The 14,702-nt window shown below is 46.6% G+C and overlaps 1 protein-coding gene across 1 annotated transcript in view; it reads left to right on the top strand.

Annotated features, from left to right (window-relative positions):
* The first annotated feature begins 1,047 nt into the window (after window positions 1–1,047).
* Window positions 1,048–14,702, top strand: part of BAIAP3 (BAI1 associated protein 3) — a 33,699-nt gene continuing 20,044 nt past the window's right edge. Inside the window, exons 1-7 of the mRNA XM_072600270.1 lie at window positions 1,048–1,213; window positions 6,611–6,698; window positions 7,510–7,596; window positions 7,857–7,964; window positions 13,010–13,069; window positions 13,524–13,590; window positions 14,283–14,496. Of these exons, the coding sequence (XP_072456371.1) occupies window positions 1,059–1,213; window positions 6,611–6,698; window positions 7,510–7,596; window positions 7,857–7,964; window positions 13,010–13,069; window positions 13,524–13,590; window positions 14,283–14,496 (779 nt within the window). The 5' untranslated portion in view covers window positions 1,048–1,058. The remainder of the gene's footprint in view (window positions 1,214–6,610; window positions 6,699–7,509; window positions 7,597–7,856; window positions 7,965–13,009; window positions 13,070–13,523; window positions 13,591–14,282; window positions 14,497–14,702) is intronic.

Raw genomic sequence — 14,702 nt, 5'->3', positions numbered from 1 at the left:
AGGACATGGTCATACCCACACTTTAACCAAATCAGTGTTGCATAGGTGTTGGGGGGTAGATTGGAAAGGAGGCAGACTAGAGACAGGGAGACTAATTAGAAGCTGAGAGGCCCTTAATGAGGGTCACTGCCATGTAAGGAAAGAAAAGGGACTGGAGTGGACATTAGAGATGCAGAAGAGGTGGCACATGATGAGAGAGTGAGGGAGAAGATGAATGAGTGGTGATGGTATCTTTGAAAGTAAGAGGAAAGTTTGAAAGAGTTGGTTTTGGAGAAAAAGAGGGTGAGAAGAGCACAAACCTATTCATTCTAGTCCATTTACTTTGCCTCACTCCAAAGAAAGGAAGGAGTGGGGCTGCTAGTCATTGATCACTGCCCTCTGCTGAAGGTCTGGAGGACAGAGGGTGGTTATGAGAGTTACTGTGGGGATTTTTACCAATGGAGCTTACACAGTTGTTGGATGTCTGGGTAGGGGTTAGGTTATACTCTCCTCTTGAGGGGACTAGGTCGGAATCAAGGAGAGGGAGAGAGGAGGGAGAGAAAAGAGTGAAAGTTTCTTTGTTGGAGACAGGCACCCCTATTGGACATTGTGGGGAGAGTGGGAACAACTTATTTTGCTACCCTCGCATTGACTGATCACACTTTGGGCCAGGGAAGCAGGACACAGCCCCTACTTCGGAGGTCATTGTTCTACCTTCCAGCTAAACTGCCCTATTTGGTAATTTCCTGAACTCAATGGACCATCATTCCTCTGTATTTGTAATGCCCACCTTCCTCACGTGGGATTCTAGAATCCTTAGCTCAGATTATTCTTGCTGTGAAGAGCCTTTCCCAACATCCCGGTTGTTAGTGTTCTCCCTCTTATTATCTTATAAATTACCAGCCTGTTTACATGTTGCTTTTCTCCAGCTTGCCATTTTGCCTTTTTTATTCCCAGCAGCCAGCACTGTATCTTATACACGGCACTTAATCGATGCCTTTGAATTGAATTTGAGTTTTGTGGATCACTTGGGCTGACCCATCTCTCATTTCCAACCTCCAGCCCTCTGGAGAGCAGTCATGTCAACACTATTGGATATCAAAAGCAGCGTGCTGAGGCAAGTCCAGAGAAGCCAGTCTTTTCGAAGGAGAGCTGATGAGGCAGCCACATCTGGAGCAGCGGCAGGACCCAGCTCCTCCCTGCAAGAAGGTGGGCCTGAGACAAGTGTGGCCAGGTAAGTCCTACTGAGGCACAGACCTGCTGAGTTGACAGTGCCCAGATGGAACAGATTTTGTTCCAATCAGCCCGTGATTGGGTGGGAGGATGGCAAGGATGTTACAGTTTCTTGTCTAATGGTACTAATCATACCAGCTTCAACAGCCAAGAGCCATTCACACCTCCAGTACTTTCAGGACTAAGCTCAATTGACATCCCTCAAACTGTTAACTGTTTTATGAATGATGCCCTCTGGATCACACCTCATCTCCTAGTCTCAAGCCAAATGAGGGTCCCCCAAGAGTTGACAATTTATATAGGGAGTGGTCTACAGATACACATGCAGATGGCAATGGGAGAGGTTTAGAGGGTTTAGCATTTATCCTAATAAGCAAGAGGGAAGTGCCAGGAGGAGTCCTGTTTGATTTCAGGTAAGATTTATTAAGTGCCAATTATTATGCAGGAGGCACTGTGCTAGGCACTGAGGATGCAACAATAGATACATTGTGGGTCTTGTTCTTAAGCTGTCTATCACATAACAGGGAGTGAAGGGAGATCAGTACATAGATCAACCAATCAATCAACAAGCATTTATTAGACAACTGCTCTATGCCAGGGGCAGCTAAGTGGCACAGTGGATAGAATGCCAGGCCTGGAGTCAAGAAGACTCACATCTGGCCTCAGATATTTCCTAGCTGGGCAACATTTCCTGAGCATGCCCAACTCTCCATGACCCCATTTGGGGTTTTCTTGGCAAAGATACTGGAGTGGTTTACCATTTCCATTACGATCTCCTGCCCATTTTATAGATGAGGAAACTGAGGCAAACAGGGTTAAGTGACTTGCCAAGGGTCACACCACTAGTCAGTGTCTAAACTCAGGAAGATGAGTCTTCTTGGTTCCAATCCCAGGGCTCTGTGCACTATGGTGCCACCTATAGCCAATAAAGGTTTGTGAGGTGTGACATGATCGACACTGTCTTAGGAACATGAGTCACCCAGCTACATAGGATGGACTGGAGAAGGGAGTGACTTGAGGGCAAGAAAATCAGCTAAGAGTCTAGTCCTATCTTGTCCCTCTTAATTTAAGTAGCCAAGAAGATTCGTAGGTAGGAAACCTGATAACCAGGAAGCCCTCAGCCTACTCTCCAGCTACGGAAAGGTCCTTCCATCACTATATAAGTCTGCCATCTTGATTTTTATGAACTTCCCATTTAGTCTCCAAACCAAAATCATTTTATTCTCCCAAAATGCTTTGACAGGATAGGGTGGCCTCTAGACCTCATCTGATCATCCTAAAGTGACTCCTTACTAGGATTGTAAGGGATGAATCCTTGCCAATAGATACAGGACTCTTTTACTAGTCCCCACCCTTATGCTCTGCCTAAATATCCTTCAGCAAACTACACCCCAGCCCCACCCAGTGGAGGCATCACAAAAATCTCATTTTGTGACATTTTCTTAAATTGAACCTCACAGAAGATTAGAAATATTCCCTCCCAGGAAACAATACAGGAGGCAGCTCTGTTCGGTTCCCTTACATTCTTAGTTGAGTTTGTCTGGGTGACAATTACATCCATTCACCTCATGCACAGAGGTTTAGATCTATCAGAAGGGGGCTTTAAAAAGGTCATGGAATTAATAGGAAAAAAATGAGGCAGAGAGAGATTAAGTGATTTGCCCCAAGTCACACAGCTAGTAAATCTGAGGTAGGATTTGAACTCAGATCTCCTGATCTGCAGGTCTGGGGATTCTATGTACTAATGCTATGTGTACTGGCCACTGCTGATGAGCATTCATAGAGCAGTTTAACATTTGCAAAGTGGTATCTCATATGGTATCTCATTTCAACCTCACAATAAATCCTATGAGGAAGGTGCTATTATTATCTCCATTTTACAAGTGAGGAAATTGAGGCATAGCAGGGTTAAATTACTCAGCCAGGATCATATAGTAAGTATCCCAGGCAGAATTCAAACTCAGGTCTTCCCGCCTCCAAATCTAGGGCTCTCTTTGCTTCCCCATGCTATCTCCATGGCCTGCCTGGGTACAGAAGGAGCTAAGTGGTGCAGTGGGTGGAGTATTGGACTTAAGAGTCAGGAAGACTTCAATCTTGCCTCTTAGATTTCCTGGTGTACTTACCAGTGACACTTACTAGCTTTGTGACCATGGACAAGTCACTTAATTCTGTTTGCCTCAGTTTCCTCACTTGTAAAATAGTGATAATAGTACCACTTGCCTCATACCGTTGTTCTGAGGATCAAATCAAACAAGACTGTGTATGTAAGGAGCTTTGGAAGCCTTAAAATGACATATAAATGTTGGTAATTTTCTTATTTAGGGTATGGACTGGAAACCGTGACAGTTGTGCCTATCCTAGACCCATTTCTTTAGAGGACCTTAGTCTCCTCTGCATCCTGCAGATTCCCTGACATTTAGTAGGAGGGATTGGACCCTTGGGGAGGAGGCTTGGTTTGTCTGGCTCTGGCTTGGACAGCAACAAATGTTCTGTGGCAGATTAGTGAAGCCGACCTGACCTTTTGAGAAGGAAGATAAAATGTCAGATCTGTAACGTTCTGGGGCCCTGGCATCTCTTCCTTCTGGGGAGCTATTTTTATAGCCTTATCCAAGGCTATCTAGGCACACAGTGTGCCTAGGTTAAGAGTCTACCTCCACAAGAGTTGTAAAGCCTGTCGGTTCTACAATGTAAAGAAAGAGGAGTCAGATCTCTTCACTCTCTGGTCCTCAGTTTTCTTCTCTACAAAGATAGAGAAGTTGGCTGGGATTCCCTCTGAGGTTCCTTCCACTGCAGACAGATACAGGATTGTACTAAGTCCTCTGCTCCAGACTATACCTTGTTTATTGTAGAACGGAATTAATGTCATTTCTGGGAATGTCCAAAGACTGAACCTCCTCCCTCTCCAACTCATCCATGCCAAACTCTAACATCTTTCACTAAATGAAGTCCTCCCTTATATTCACCCTAAATCTCTCTTGCTATAGTCTTCCTGAAATTAAAAAAAATTCCTGCATAATCAAACATTTTTTTTCTCTCTCCAACCTTTCCTCCCTATCATGGGAAAAGAAAATGAAAAACCTCATAACAAATATACATACATATATATATATATATATATATATATATATATATATATATATAATCAAACAGAGCACGTTCCCAAATTGGAAATAAAGTGTCTCATTCTTCATCTTTTGTCCTTCACGTCTGAACGTGGCATATTCTATCCTCTGTCTTCTGGGATTGTAACTGTCATTGCACTGATTGGAATTTTCAAGTCTTTCCAAGTTTGTTTTCCTTTACAGTACTGTTGTCACTGTATACATTATCCTCCTGGTTCTACCTGCTTCCCCGTGCATCAGTTCATACAAGTCTTTCCAGGTTTGCCTGAAAACTGTCCCTTTCACCCTTTCATGCATTACACTCATAGGTCGTAGTCTCATCCATCCATTGCCCAATAGATGGGCACCCGCTTAGTTTTCAGTTCTTTGCTGTGGTAAAGGTGCTGCTGCAGTTTCAAGCCCATTTTCCCTTTGATTCTTCCTCAGGCAGGCGGAACAACTGTTTACCATCTTCCTCTGTGAGGAGTTTTCGTAGCATTGAGGCACATTCGATCTCTCTTCCCCTCCTCCCCCTGCCTCTACTCTTCAGGCAGAAATAAGTTTTGTTCCTTTCACCTTTTCCCATTTCTTCTTGTATCTGGCTGGCCTCTCTGGGCCATTCACTGATGAGAGATGTTCAGTCTTCCTGAAATCCAATCAGGGAATTCAAATCAGCTCTGTTTCCTAAGAAGCCTACTTCAAAAGATTTGAGTATTGTTGAGAAGGAGCCCAATAAGAAGGAGAGCTTGAGGTCACCCATTTTCTTCTCCTACTTTCCCCGCCCTCTGCATGTCCTGTTTTCTTCACTGGCTTTTTAGTTTTTTCCATAAACAGAAGGAAGGGCTGGGAGTCATGGCCTGGCTGCATCAGAAGGTCCCTGAGCTGGCATCAAGCTCCTCTCCCATCCCCTTCCCAGAGTCCTCTTTTCCCCTTTATACTTTCCTCTCCCCAAGCCCTATTCCTTCCCATGAGTACCCTTCCTCTCATTCAGTTGGAGGACTGAGGCCCCAGAAGAAATTGCTTACATTTAAATGCCTAGTCTGAAAGCTTGCTGGTCGTGCCTAACGTCTCCTTACCCCAGCAGGGCAGGGCAGGACAGTGTCTATGCCCAAATGAGATTGTCATCTCCTAGAAATAGTGGAGGTGACAGTTTGCCAGAGACTTATTCTGGCAGCCTGCCTTACTGACTGATCCCCATCAACCTGGGACCTCTGGCTTCCCCTCTTTTTATTGGGTGATAGTCACAGAGAAACTGAACAATGACTGAAAAGGAGTCAAGGCAACTAAATTATCTCCTTGTTTCCTGCGTGACTCTGGACAAGTCAGTGTACTTCTCTGGGACTCAACATATTCATCTAAAAATGAGGTGGGCAAGAAGGGGTTGAAGGGTAACAAGTCCATGCAAACCTTAGGTAGAGACAAAAGGAAGAGGGATGATTGGAGATAGCAGGAGGACTCCAACGACTGGAAAGACTGTTTATTCCTGGAAAGAGCACTTCATTAAATGCATTGTGAAGTAGCAGAAGTCACTGATTTTGGGTCAGGAGATCTGAGTTCAAATCCCACAGACTCAGTTGTGGGCCAAAAGGAGCACCCTCCCTTCTTTCCTTAAATCCCCTCTGATCCTATCCCACTCTAAATATTATGAGACTGTGATTTTCTAGAAGGCAAACACCCAGGCTGCTGGATCTGAACTTGGAGCTAGGGACTGCTTGGTCCTTGCATCAGTGATAGAGCTGGACAAGGTAAAATGACCCGCCTAACATATTCAATAAAAACCATGTTATCTACTTCTTTATATCTCCATCAGCTCATGGCATCCTCACAGCAGCTTTGGGAGGCAGTGAGGGCAGGTTCAGTATCTCCATATGGCTCATCAGGAAATGGAGGCCCACCTCCCAGGCAGTGTGGCATAATGGAAAGAGTTAGATCTGGAGTCAGAAAGCATGGGGTTAAATCCTCATTCTTCTGTTTTCTGGCTGTGTGACCCTGGGCAAGTCATTTAACTTTTTGGAGCCTTGGTTCTCTGAAATTGTAAAATGGGGGGAGGGTGATAAAAATTGTGCTCTCTTCTTCACAGGATGTTGTCAGGAAAGAGCTTTGTAAACTTCAAGGTACCATAGAAATGTGTAGATATTGGTGAAATGGTTGTTCTCTTATTATTGGGAGAGGCTGATGGCTGGGACTTGGGACAGGTATGCATTGGCTGGGACTTGTTGACTCAGACCCCAGACCTGTGGTTTGTGGGGCAGATTCAGTGACTTACTCTGAAACGCCCTGCCTCTGTCATCCTCCAGGGAGGAAGGAGATGATAGTGACTTCTTTTCGAAGATGAAACTGATTCTGAAGAAGAAGGAAACCAGACAGCGTTTGGGGCGGCTGGAGGTAAGAAGGGCAGTGGGGGCAAAGGGTTCAGGAGCTCCAGGGCCTGTCTCCCCTGGAACCTCTAGTTTCCCAAAGCTGTTTCCTTATGGGGAGCTGGAGCCAGAAATTCTCACAGCTTGCACTGAGCAGGGAAAGGTGGGTACTTGGTTGCTCTTTAAACAAATCAAAGGCTTTCTATTGGCTCTGTGAAACCAGTCCAAGAACCCAGGGCTGAACCGTACCAGAAGTTTCCAGTGCTGGGAGCCTGAGGCTCTGTAATCCAGATGTAATCTACATAGTCAGCTCTGACATTACAGGTCCTCTAATGTAGAAGTTCTTAGCTCAAGGTCCCTAAACTTTTTTTTTTTAATTTTGGTAACTAATTGGTTTCCTTTAAAATCCTATGTGTTTTGTTTTATGCATTTAAAAACCTATTTTGAGAAGGGGTCCATAGGCATCACCAGACACAAAAGAGGTTAAGAATTCCTGTTCTAGTGTGACTTGGCTGCCGAAAGTAACCCTAGCCCCATATGCCAGGGGGTGGCCACTTAGAGTCTGGGGGGAGGGGGTTAGATGAAGAGAAATCCTTTTGCCCCACTAACACCTCTCTACCTTCAACCCTCTCTCCATATTTTGGAAGCAAGAGTTGGAAATAGAGATTCGTGGTGGAAACGCCAAGAAGGTGGTACCCTAACCCCACTCCCCGTGTACTCATGTGAGCTAAAGTACTGGGGATTGAAGGGGTCTGCCTTCTTTCCCCTTCCCCACCCCAGTTCTCTCATCCTCCTCTTGGGAGGACCCCATGCTCTAGTGATCCCCATCTTCCTTGCAGGGTGTCTTACACAGCAGTGCCCCTCCTCCTAGGGAGCCCCTGGGCCCTGGCCTTGGTGCTGAAAGCCTGATGCCCACCAAGAAGGAGGTAATGGAGAGAGTATATCATGTTCTACTCCTTAGCTCTTCCCTGGAAACACTGGGGTGTGGGGAAGAGGGCTGGATCTGCTCTGCTCAGCACAGAGGGTCTATTTTGGGAGGTTGGGGTGCTTTAGTCCCCTGGCCTTGGTGGGCTGGGTGTCTGGTGTTCCCAGCCTAGTGCATCCTGCTGTCTGGGGACCTGTGGACAAGAGACCATGCAATATCTCATCCCATCGGGCTTCACCTCTATCCGCACATTCATAACAGATGGAAATGCTCTTCGAGGAAGCCCTGTACACTGTATGCTACAGATCAGGAGTGGTATCCCCAGAACATGTGGCCAGTGAAGATGAGCTCTTTGACTATCTTCAGAAGGTAAGTGGGGAGGAGGGAACCCTTGGATACCACCTTCCTTCCAGTTTTGACCCAGGGAACCTCTTGAAAAGGGGAAAACCCCTGAGGGAAGGGCTTCCTTAAGTGTTGATCCCATTTCCCCACCCCCCAAAAGGGTAATGGCAGAAAAATGAGTCTACACTGGTTCTCAGGGCACCCTCCACTAAGCAGCAGTCAGAGGGGGTGATGGATTTGTCTGCCCTTTGGGGAGTTTCCTTAGATTTTAGTTGACCTTGGATTTAGCCAGCAAATATCAGAAATCCCAGCCAGGTTTAGGATACCTGTCCCAGAGGCTCCTCCAGGGATGAGAGGAGCTAGTGGTTCCTAAGTACCTTCCCTTGAGATTGACACTAGTCCCTACCCATCAAAATAGACTGATAGATAGCCCAGATACTAGGCCAGCCAAGGAGCAGGGAGGGAGAGAGGGCCTAGAGAGAAGGGGAAGGAAGGGAGGAAAGAGAGAGGGAGGGGTCCAAGTCATTCCCGATCAGCCTCTGTGTCTGGAGTCCAGTAACCTGTCCTGTTTGTCCTCATGTCTACTGTGTTTGCTGTTTACTGGGTGAAGGTAATGGCTGTGGTTGCACAAACATCCATAGTTACTGGTCCTTAAGTTTGTCTGGCTGCCCAACCCTACCTTCCCAGTGCTCCCCTGAAGGTCACTCACAGTGCACCACCAAGTATGGACAAAATACCTGTTTTCTGGACCTCCTTTCCCAGGGCAGTGGACAGGGAATATGAGAGGGAAATGTGGCACACCATAGTCTCCTGAGTCCTCACGTACTGGCCCAGTCCAGGCTCAGGCCCCTCTCCCCCACCCCCACAAATACACTGCTTTTCTGTGGTCCCACTGTCTGCGTCATGTCTATGTGTTGAGCTTGGGAGTCTTGTTGTAAATGTGTATTTTTTTTTTAAACTGTCTGCTGTCTTCTTTTGCTGTTTTCTGTTTGAACTCTTGCTCTACAGTGGGATCTGTCAGGGTAAGTAAAGTCCCTCTCCCTCCTTCCCTATCCAAGTGGTTAAGCTGTGTGAGAATAGAGGAGTCAGCCCCTAAACCTGGTTCCCCAGCCATGGGGAGCATGCTCCAAGAAGCTGTTCATGCTTCCCCACATCAGTAGGAGCAGCCTCCAAGGAGCCTAGACACACATCCCTCACTCCATCCCAATTTCCCTGCTTGTTTCAGAAATTGGGCCCCTCCTTGGAGGATGGATGGGAGAGCCTGGAGTTGAGGCTAACTAGTTCATGCCGAAAGTTTCCTTTCCACTTCATGCAATCAAATCACAGGAGTTGGAAGGAACTTTAGACATTAAGTAGTCTCAGCCCCTCCATTGGTCAGGTGAAAAAACTGAGGCCCAGGGTGGCAAGGACACAAAGCATTGTGTCAGTTTAGGATTAGAACTCAGTTCTGAGGGTCCCTCATTCAGTGCTCTTTTTTTCTCACTGCACCACAAATGCTTCTTACCCCTACTGGAGGGAGCCAGTTTTGGGGGACCAAAAACCTTCTTTGCCCAATTATAGAAGCCATAGAAAGTGAGAACTGGAAGGACCTTCAGAGACTCAGGCCTGGAGAGGGGCTATGACTTTAATCAATCCCACAAACACCTGGGTAAGCCCCTACTATGTGCAGGCATTAGACCAGGTGCTGGCGCTCCAAATGCAAAAGGAAGACAGCCTTTGCCTTCAGGAGTTTACCTTTTATCAGGGGAAGCGTTCTACATGTATCACATACAGGAAGGACTTAGGCCAAGTAAATATAAGGAAATTTTGTTGTTTTGGGGGAAATTCAGTGGAAGGGGGGGATAAATTTTTTGCGGGGGTGGGGAACCTCTGACCTCCAGACCTAGGTCCTTGGGTGCAGCCCTTTGACTGAGTCTATACTTGACAGAACAAATCCCCTTAATAAAAGGATTTGTTCTATAAAATTTGGACTCAGTCTAAAGGTTGCACCCAAGGACCTAGAGGGCCACGTGTTCTTGAGGCTGCAAAGTTCCCCACCCTGGGATGCAGAAGGTGCCACTTACTTCCTCAGTTATCTATTAAGCAGATGTGTTTAGCATATATTACATACTTAGACCTTGTGCTAAGTGTTGGGGATTCAAAGGCAAAGTAAAACACTCTGCCCTCCAGCGTGAGGAAGGGAGAGAGAGGGGAGGAAAGAAGGTTACATTCTAACTGGAGAGACAATGGCACACAGATAGGAGGTAGATACAAAACACAGACAGAACAGATACAAGATAACTTTCCCCCCCCAATTTAACAAGTATTTTTCTTTCCCTTTCACCTCTCCCATCCCCACTGGGGAAAAAAAGATAACTTTGATACAAGGTAGCCTTATAGAAGAAAAGGAGAGAGGGACTAGGAAAGGCCTCATGCAGAAGGTGGCTGAGTCTTGAAGGAAACTGGAATTCCAAAAAGTGGATTTGAGAAGGGAAGACAAATTCCTAGCATGGGGGTGGGGGAGCAGTATAAAACAGGGAGTAGTAGGGGTGTGCAACGAACAGCAACATGGCTAGCATGAGTGGGATGTCGAGTGCAGGGAGGGGAGTAATGTGTAGAAGGTAAGAAGGGGAGCTGGTGTGAAGAACTTGAAATGCCAGAGGCATTAGTATTTGATCCTGGAGGTGATCTAGAGCCACTGGAGTTTATTGAGTAGAGGGGTGACCTGGTTAAACTGTTTTAGGGCCTTATCTTTGGTGACTCGATGGAGGATTATTTGGAGTAGGGAGACTTGAGACAGGAAGCTCAGTTAGGAGACTGAGTCTTGGTGAGAGATGATGATGAGAGTGGCAGTACCAGGATGGTGTCTGTGAGTGGAGAGAAACCCATAGATAGAATAGGTGTCAGAGATGACAAGATCCAGCAACTGATTGGATATATAGAGTGAGCTAGGGCAATGAAGTAAGAATGATAGATATCAAGGTTGTGAACCTGGGTTATTAGATGGTAAGAGGTTTCCCCTGACAGGAAAATAAAAGAGGTATTGGTTTTGGGAAGGGAAATATTATGAGTTCTATTTGGCTTATGGGATATATAATGCAAATAGACAGATGGTTAAAATGGGACTGAAGCTCAGAAGATAAATGAGGTCTGGATATGTAGATAGGAGCTATCTGCATAGAAGTGACAGTTGATCCCATGGAAGCTGATGAAATCACCAAGTGAGAGAAAAGATGAAAGGACCTAAGGACAGACTTGTAACCTGCCTACAGTTAGAGGCATCACATAGATGATGATCTAGCAAAGGAGAATGAGAAGGAGGAGTCAGATAAGTGAGAGGAGGAGGTAATGGTGCCATGAAAACCCCAAGCCACGAGAATATTCAGAAGGAGAGAATGATCAGTAGTGTTAGATGCTACAGAGAGATGGAGAAGGATGAGGATTGAGGAAAGGCCATTAGATCAGGCAACCATGAAATCATTGGTAACTTTGGAGAAGGCAGTTTCACTTGAATGAGGAAGTCAGAAGGCAGATGGCCAAAGGTTCAGAGTAGAATGAGAGAAGAGTTAGACCCTTCCAGTGTAGCAGTTTGGCTAGAAAGGGAAAGAGATACAGAATACTACTTACCCAAGATTACTGAGGTCTTTAACTGGGATGAGAATTCAAGTGCCTGGATTGGGGCCCAGATATCTCTACACCTCACAATCCACACATTTGGATTGATTCTCCACCTGAGACCCCATGGGAAAAATTCAGAATTCTTTAAAGAAAGTGAGTTTTAAGAGAGAACTCCATAGAAGTTCATACAGGCCCTCAGTAATCTTCCCAGTCAAAGCCTTTTGGAGGCTAGGATCTGGGAGGCACAGCTGGGAGAGGGGGAGGGGATAAAGTTTCTTTGGAAATTAAAAATAATATGTCTATAAATTTCCTCCCTTCTGGGAGAATCCAACCCCTTGGAACCTGAAGTTCAGTTATGATATTTCTTCCGAAGTCCCAGGGTATGAAATGGAAGGCCAAGTCGAGGAGCCTCGCCTTTGAGAAACTCTGTATCGCCCAGTAGGAATAGGCGATCTGTTGGCAAGGCAAGGCATGCTTGTGTCCTGAGCTTGGGAGCTGAGTATCTCAGAAGGTTGTCTGGGTCACTCACCTCCCATGGCTGTAGCCTCCAGGATTGTTACAGACTCCCCAGCTGGGAACTGACTCTGGGGGCCCATCTGGGCCATCCCCCTGCCTTCAGGTAGGTCAGGACACATACCAGTCCAGAAGAATATCCCTCCTTTTTCAAATAAAAATTCATTCATTTGTTTTTAAAATTTACATTATTTATCAAACATTGGTGACCCTTCTAGAGTCTGAGGCTGTGTGGTGTTGTGTAAAGAGCACTAGATTTGAAGTGCAGGAGGGAGTCACACTCAATTCTTTTATAATGATGTGATGGATGTGGATATAGAGATGATGTGGGCTAAGAAAGCCTGGGTTCAAATCCTGACATTTCCCCACTATGTGATCTCACACAAACCCTTTCCAGGCCTCAGTTTCTTCATCTGTAAAATGGAGATAATAATACTTGCACTACCTACTCACAGGGTTGTTGTGAGGAAAGTGCTTTGTGTGCCTTAAGGTGCCACAAGAGTGTGAGCTGGTATTATTATTACTAAGCATGGAACTCCTGAAGCCTGAGCAGCCCCGTTGCATCCTCTGTTTGGAGTCTTGGAGAAATGCCAATATTGCAACTGGTGGGAAGAGCAGGGGAAGCAGCTATTCCTTCTCTCTGGGCCAAGGGGCTGAGCATGCTCAGGAAGTCAGTCCTCTGCCCTTTCCCCAGGATATGGGGCTGTGTTTGGCCTCACAATTTGGGGGAAATCCCCTTTGTGGGCCTGAATGAAGCATCAGATCCTCATTGTTCCTCCCCCATATCTCAAAAAGTTTTATCATGGGGGAGGGAGGGAGGAAACCAGATTCATGGAGAGATGAATCTGACACACAGTGGCCAGTTGAGCTGATAGCTGAATGGCCCCTGGGAACCCTGTGTGGCATACCCATCACTGGAGGTAGGCTAGTGAGCCCTTCCATTCTCTGCCCTGCATGCCCAGGTGTTCGATATGAGCTCTTCTGAGCTGGAGGCAGCCCTGCATCATGTGAAGGAGGCCAAGGTAATGGGGGGGACCATTGGGTACAGGAGGATGTTGTGGGATTCCTTGCCCATTAGTCTTATAGCCCATTCATTTTTTTTTTTTTTTAACATTTTTGACTTCTAGTTCTTGCTCCCTACTCTGCCAACCACCATTTCTCCCCAAACTTAGCTCCTTTTCCCATTTGGTATTCTGGGGTCCCTTTTGTCTAGAAGGGCCCATGAGGATGAGCCAAGGGTTGATAGCAGGATAGAAGGTAGAGGGAGCTTTGGTAATCCCTACTAAGATTGACTTCCCACTTGCCCTCTCAATAAACCATCCCAGAAGTTCCCACTAGTTAGACTGTCATAACATCTTCCTAAGCCATCCAGACCTTCACTACAGGCTAGTACTGGAGGTGCCTTCTCTCAGGTACCTATGCCCAAGCTGGGGGCTTAAGGACTCCCCAATCACTGGCCCCTTTCTACTCTCTCAGCCTCCAGCGTATTCTTTGAAAGTCACAGTTGTGCGGGCCAAGAACCTCCTGGCCAAGGATGCCAACGGTGAGTAAGTTCTGTCCATCAGAGCTCAATCCTCCAGCTTGATCGCTGGATCCCTGGATTTCTACCTTTTTGTATGTCTTGTATTCCTCCTGCGGGGAGAAAGAGAAACAGGCTTCCTGGCCCTGGATTACCAAGGCCTTCCCCAGATCAGGAGGAGTCGGGCTTGGGCGGGCTTGCTAATCATAGCCATATGAGACCAGGTGGGATTGGACCTAGTTAATTTGTAGTTCTAAGAAACTACTACCTTGTTCTCAGACAAAAGCAACTGAAGTAGGACTGGTAGATTTTCATCTAACAACTGTGATGGTTGGGATTTGGTGGGAAAGAGTCCTACCAAGGGGTACTAGATGGGATGACCTCTGGAGGGTGTGCACCAAAGCTGGGGGGACTGGCTTCTTTGTCTCCCAATTTCTATGGATGTAAGTGGGGAGGGGGAAATTAGGAACACAAAGCAGGAGAGCATTGTAAGGATTGAGGCAAATCCTAGGCCCTGTAATGGGTTTCTGTAATGGTCATAGGCGTTGCTTGTTAGGTTAGGGGGATGTTTCCTCTCCTGGTGAGTCCTGTGTTGATGCCTAAAAGTAGTTTGAAATCCTCCAGCAGACCTTAAGGGCTATAGGGCTGGTCTGAGGCTTGAGTGCAGAGCTTGGGATGGGTAGCAGGCAGTGGATAATTGTGCCTTATGTACCCAGGGTTCAGTGACCCGTACTGCATGCTGGGCATCCTGATTGGCCAGAGCCCCCGAGAGCAGGGGGAAAAGAAAGAACGGAAGTTCAGCTTTCGAAAGCGAAAAGAGAAGGTAGAGAAACGCAACAGTGCTCGAGATGTGCTCCCGGCCAAGTACATCCAGGTCACCGAGGTCAAGAACAGCACCCTGAACCCTGTCTGGAATGAGCACTTCCTATTGTAAGGACATGGGCCTCTGGCCAGCTGCGGGATGGGGTGCAGATCAGCCCTGTGGCCAGAAACAAGGCCCTGGTCTTGGATTCGGGGTAGCTGGACAGCTGACCATCTTAGGACTGTTCACCCAGCCATGCAAACATGGATATGGGAGGAAAAGGAGGGACCCAATGGCTAGAACAGGCAACCCCTAGTAGTTATTCCCATTTTAC

This window comes from Notamacropus eugenii, chromosome 1 (assembly GCF_028372415.1).
Source record: "Notamacropus eugenii isolate mMacEug1 chromosome 1, mMacEug1.pri_v2, whole genome shotgun sequence".
NCBI lineage: Eukaryota > Metazoa > Chordata > Mammalia > Diprotodontia > Macropodidae > Notamacropus > Notamacropus eugenii.
Note: the sequence above shows the minus strand (reverse complement) of the source record. Positions and strands in the feature narration are given on the sequence as shown.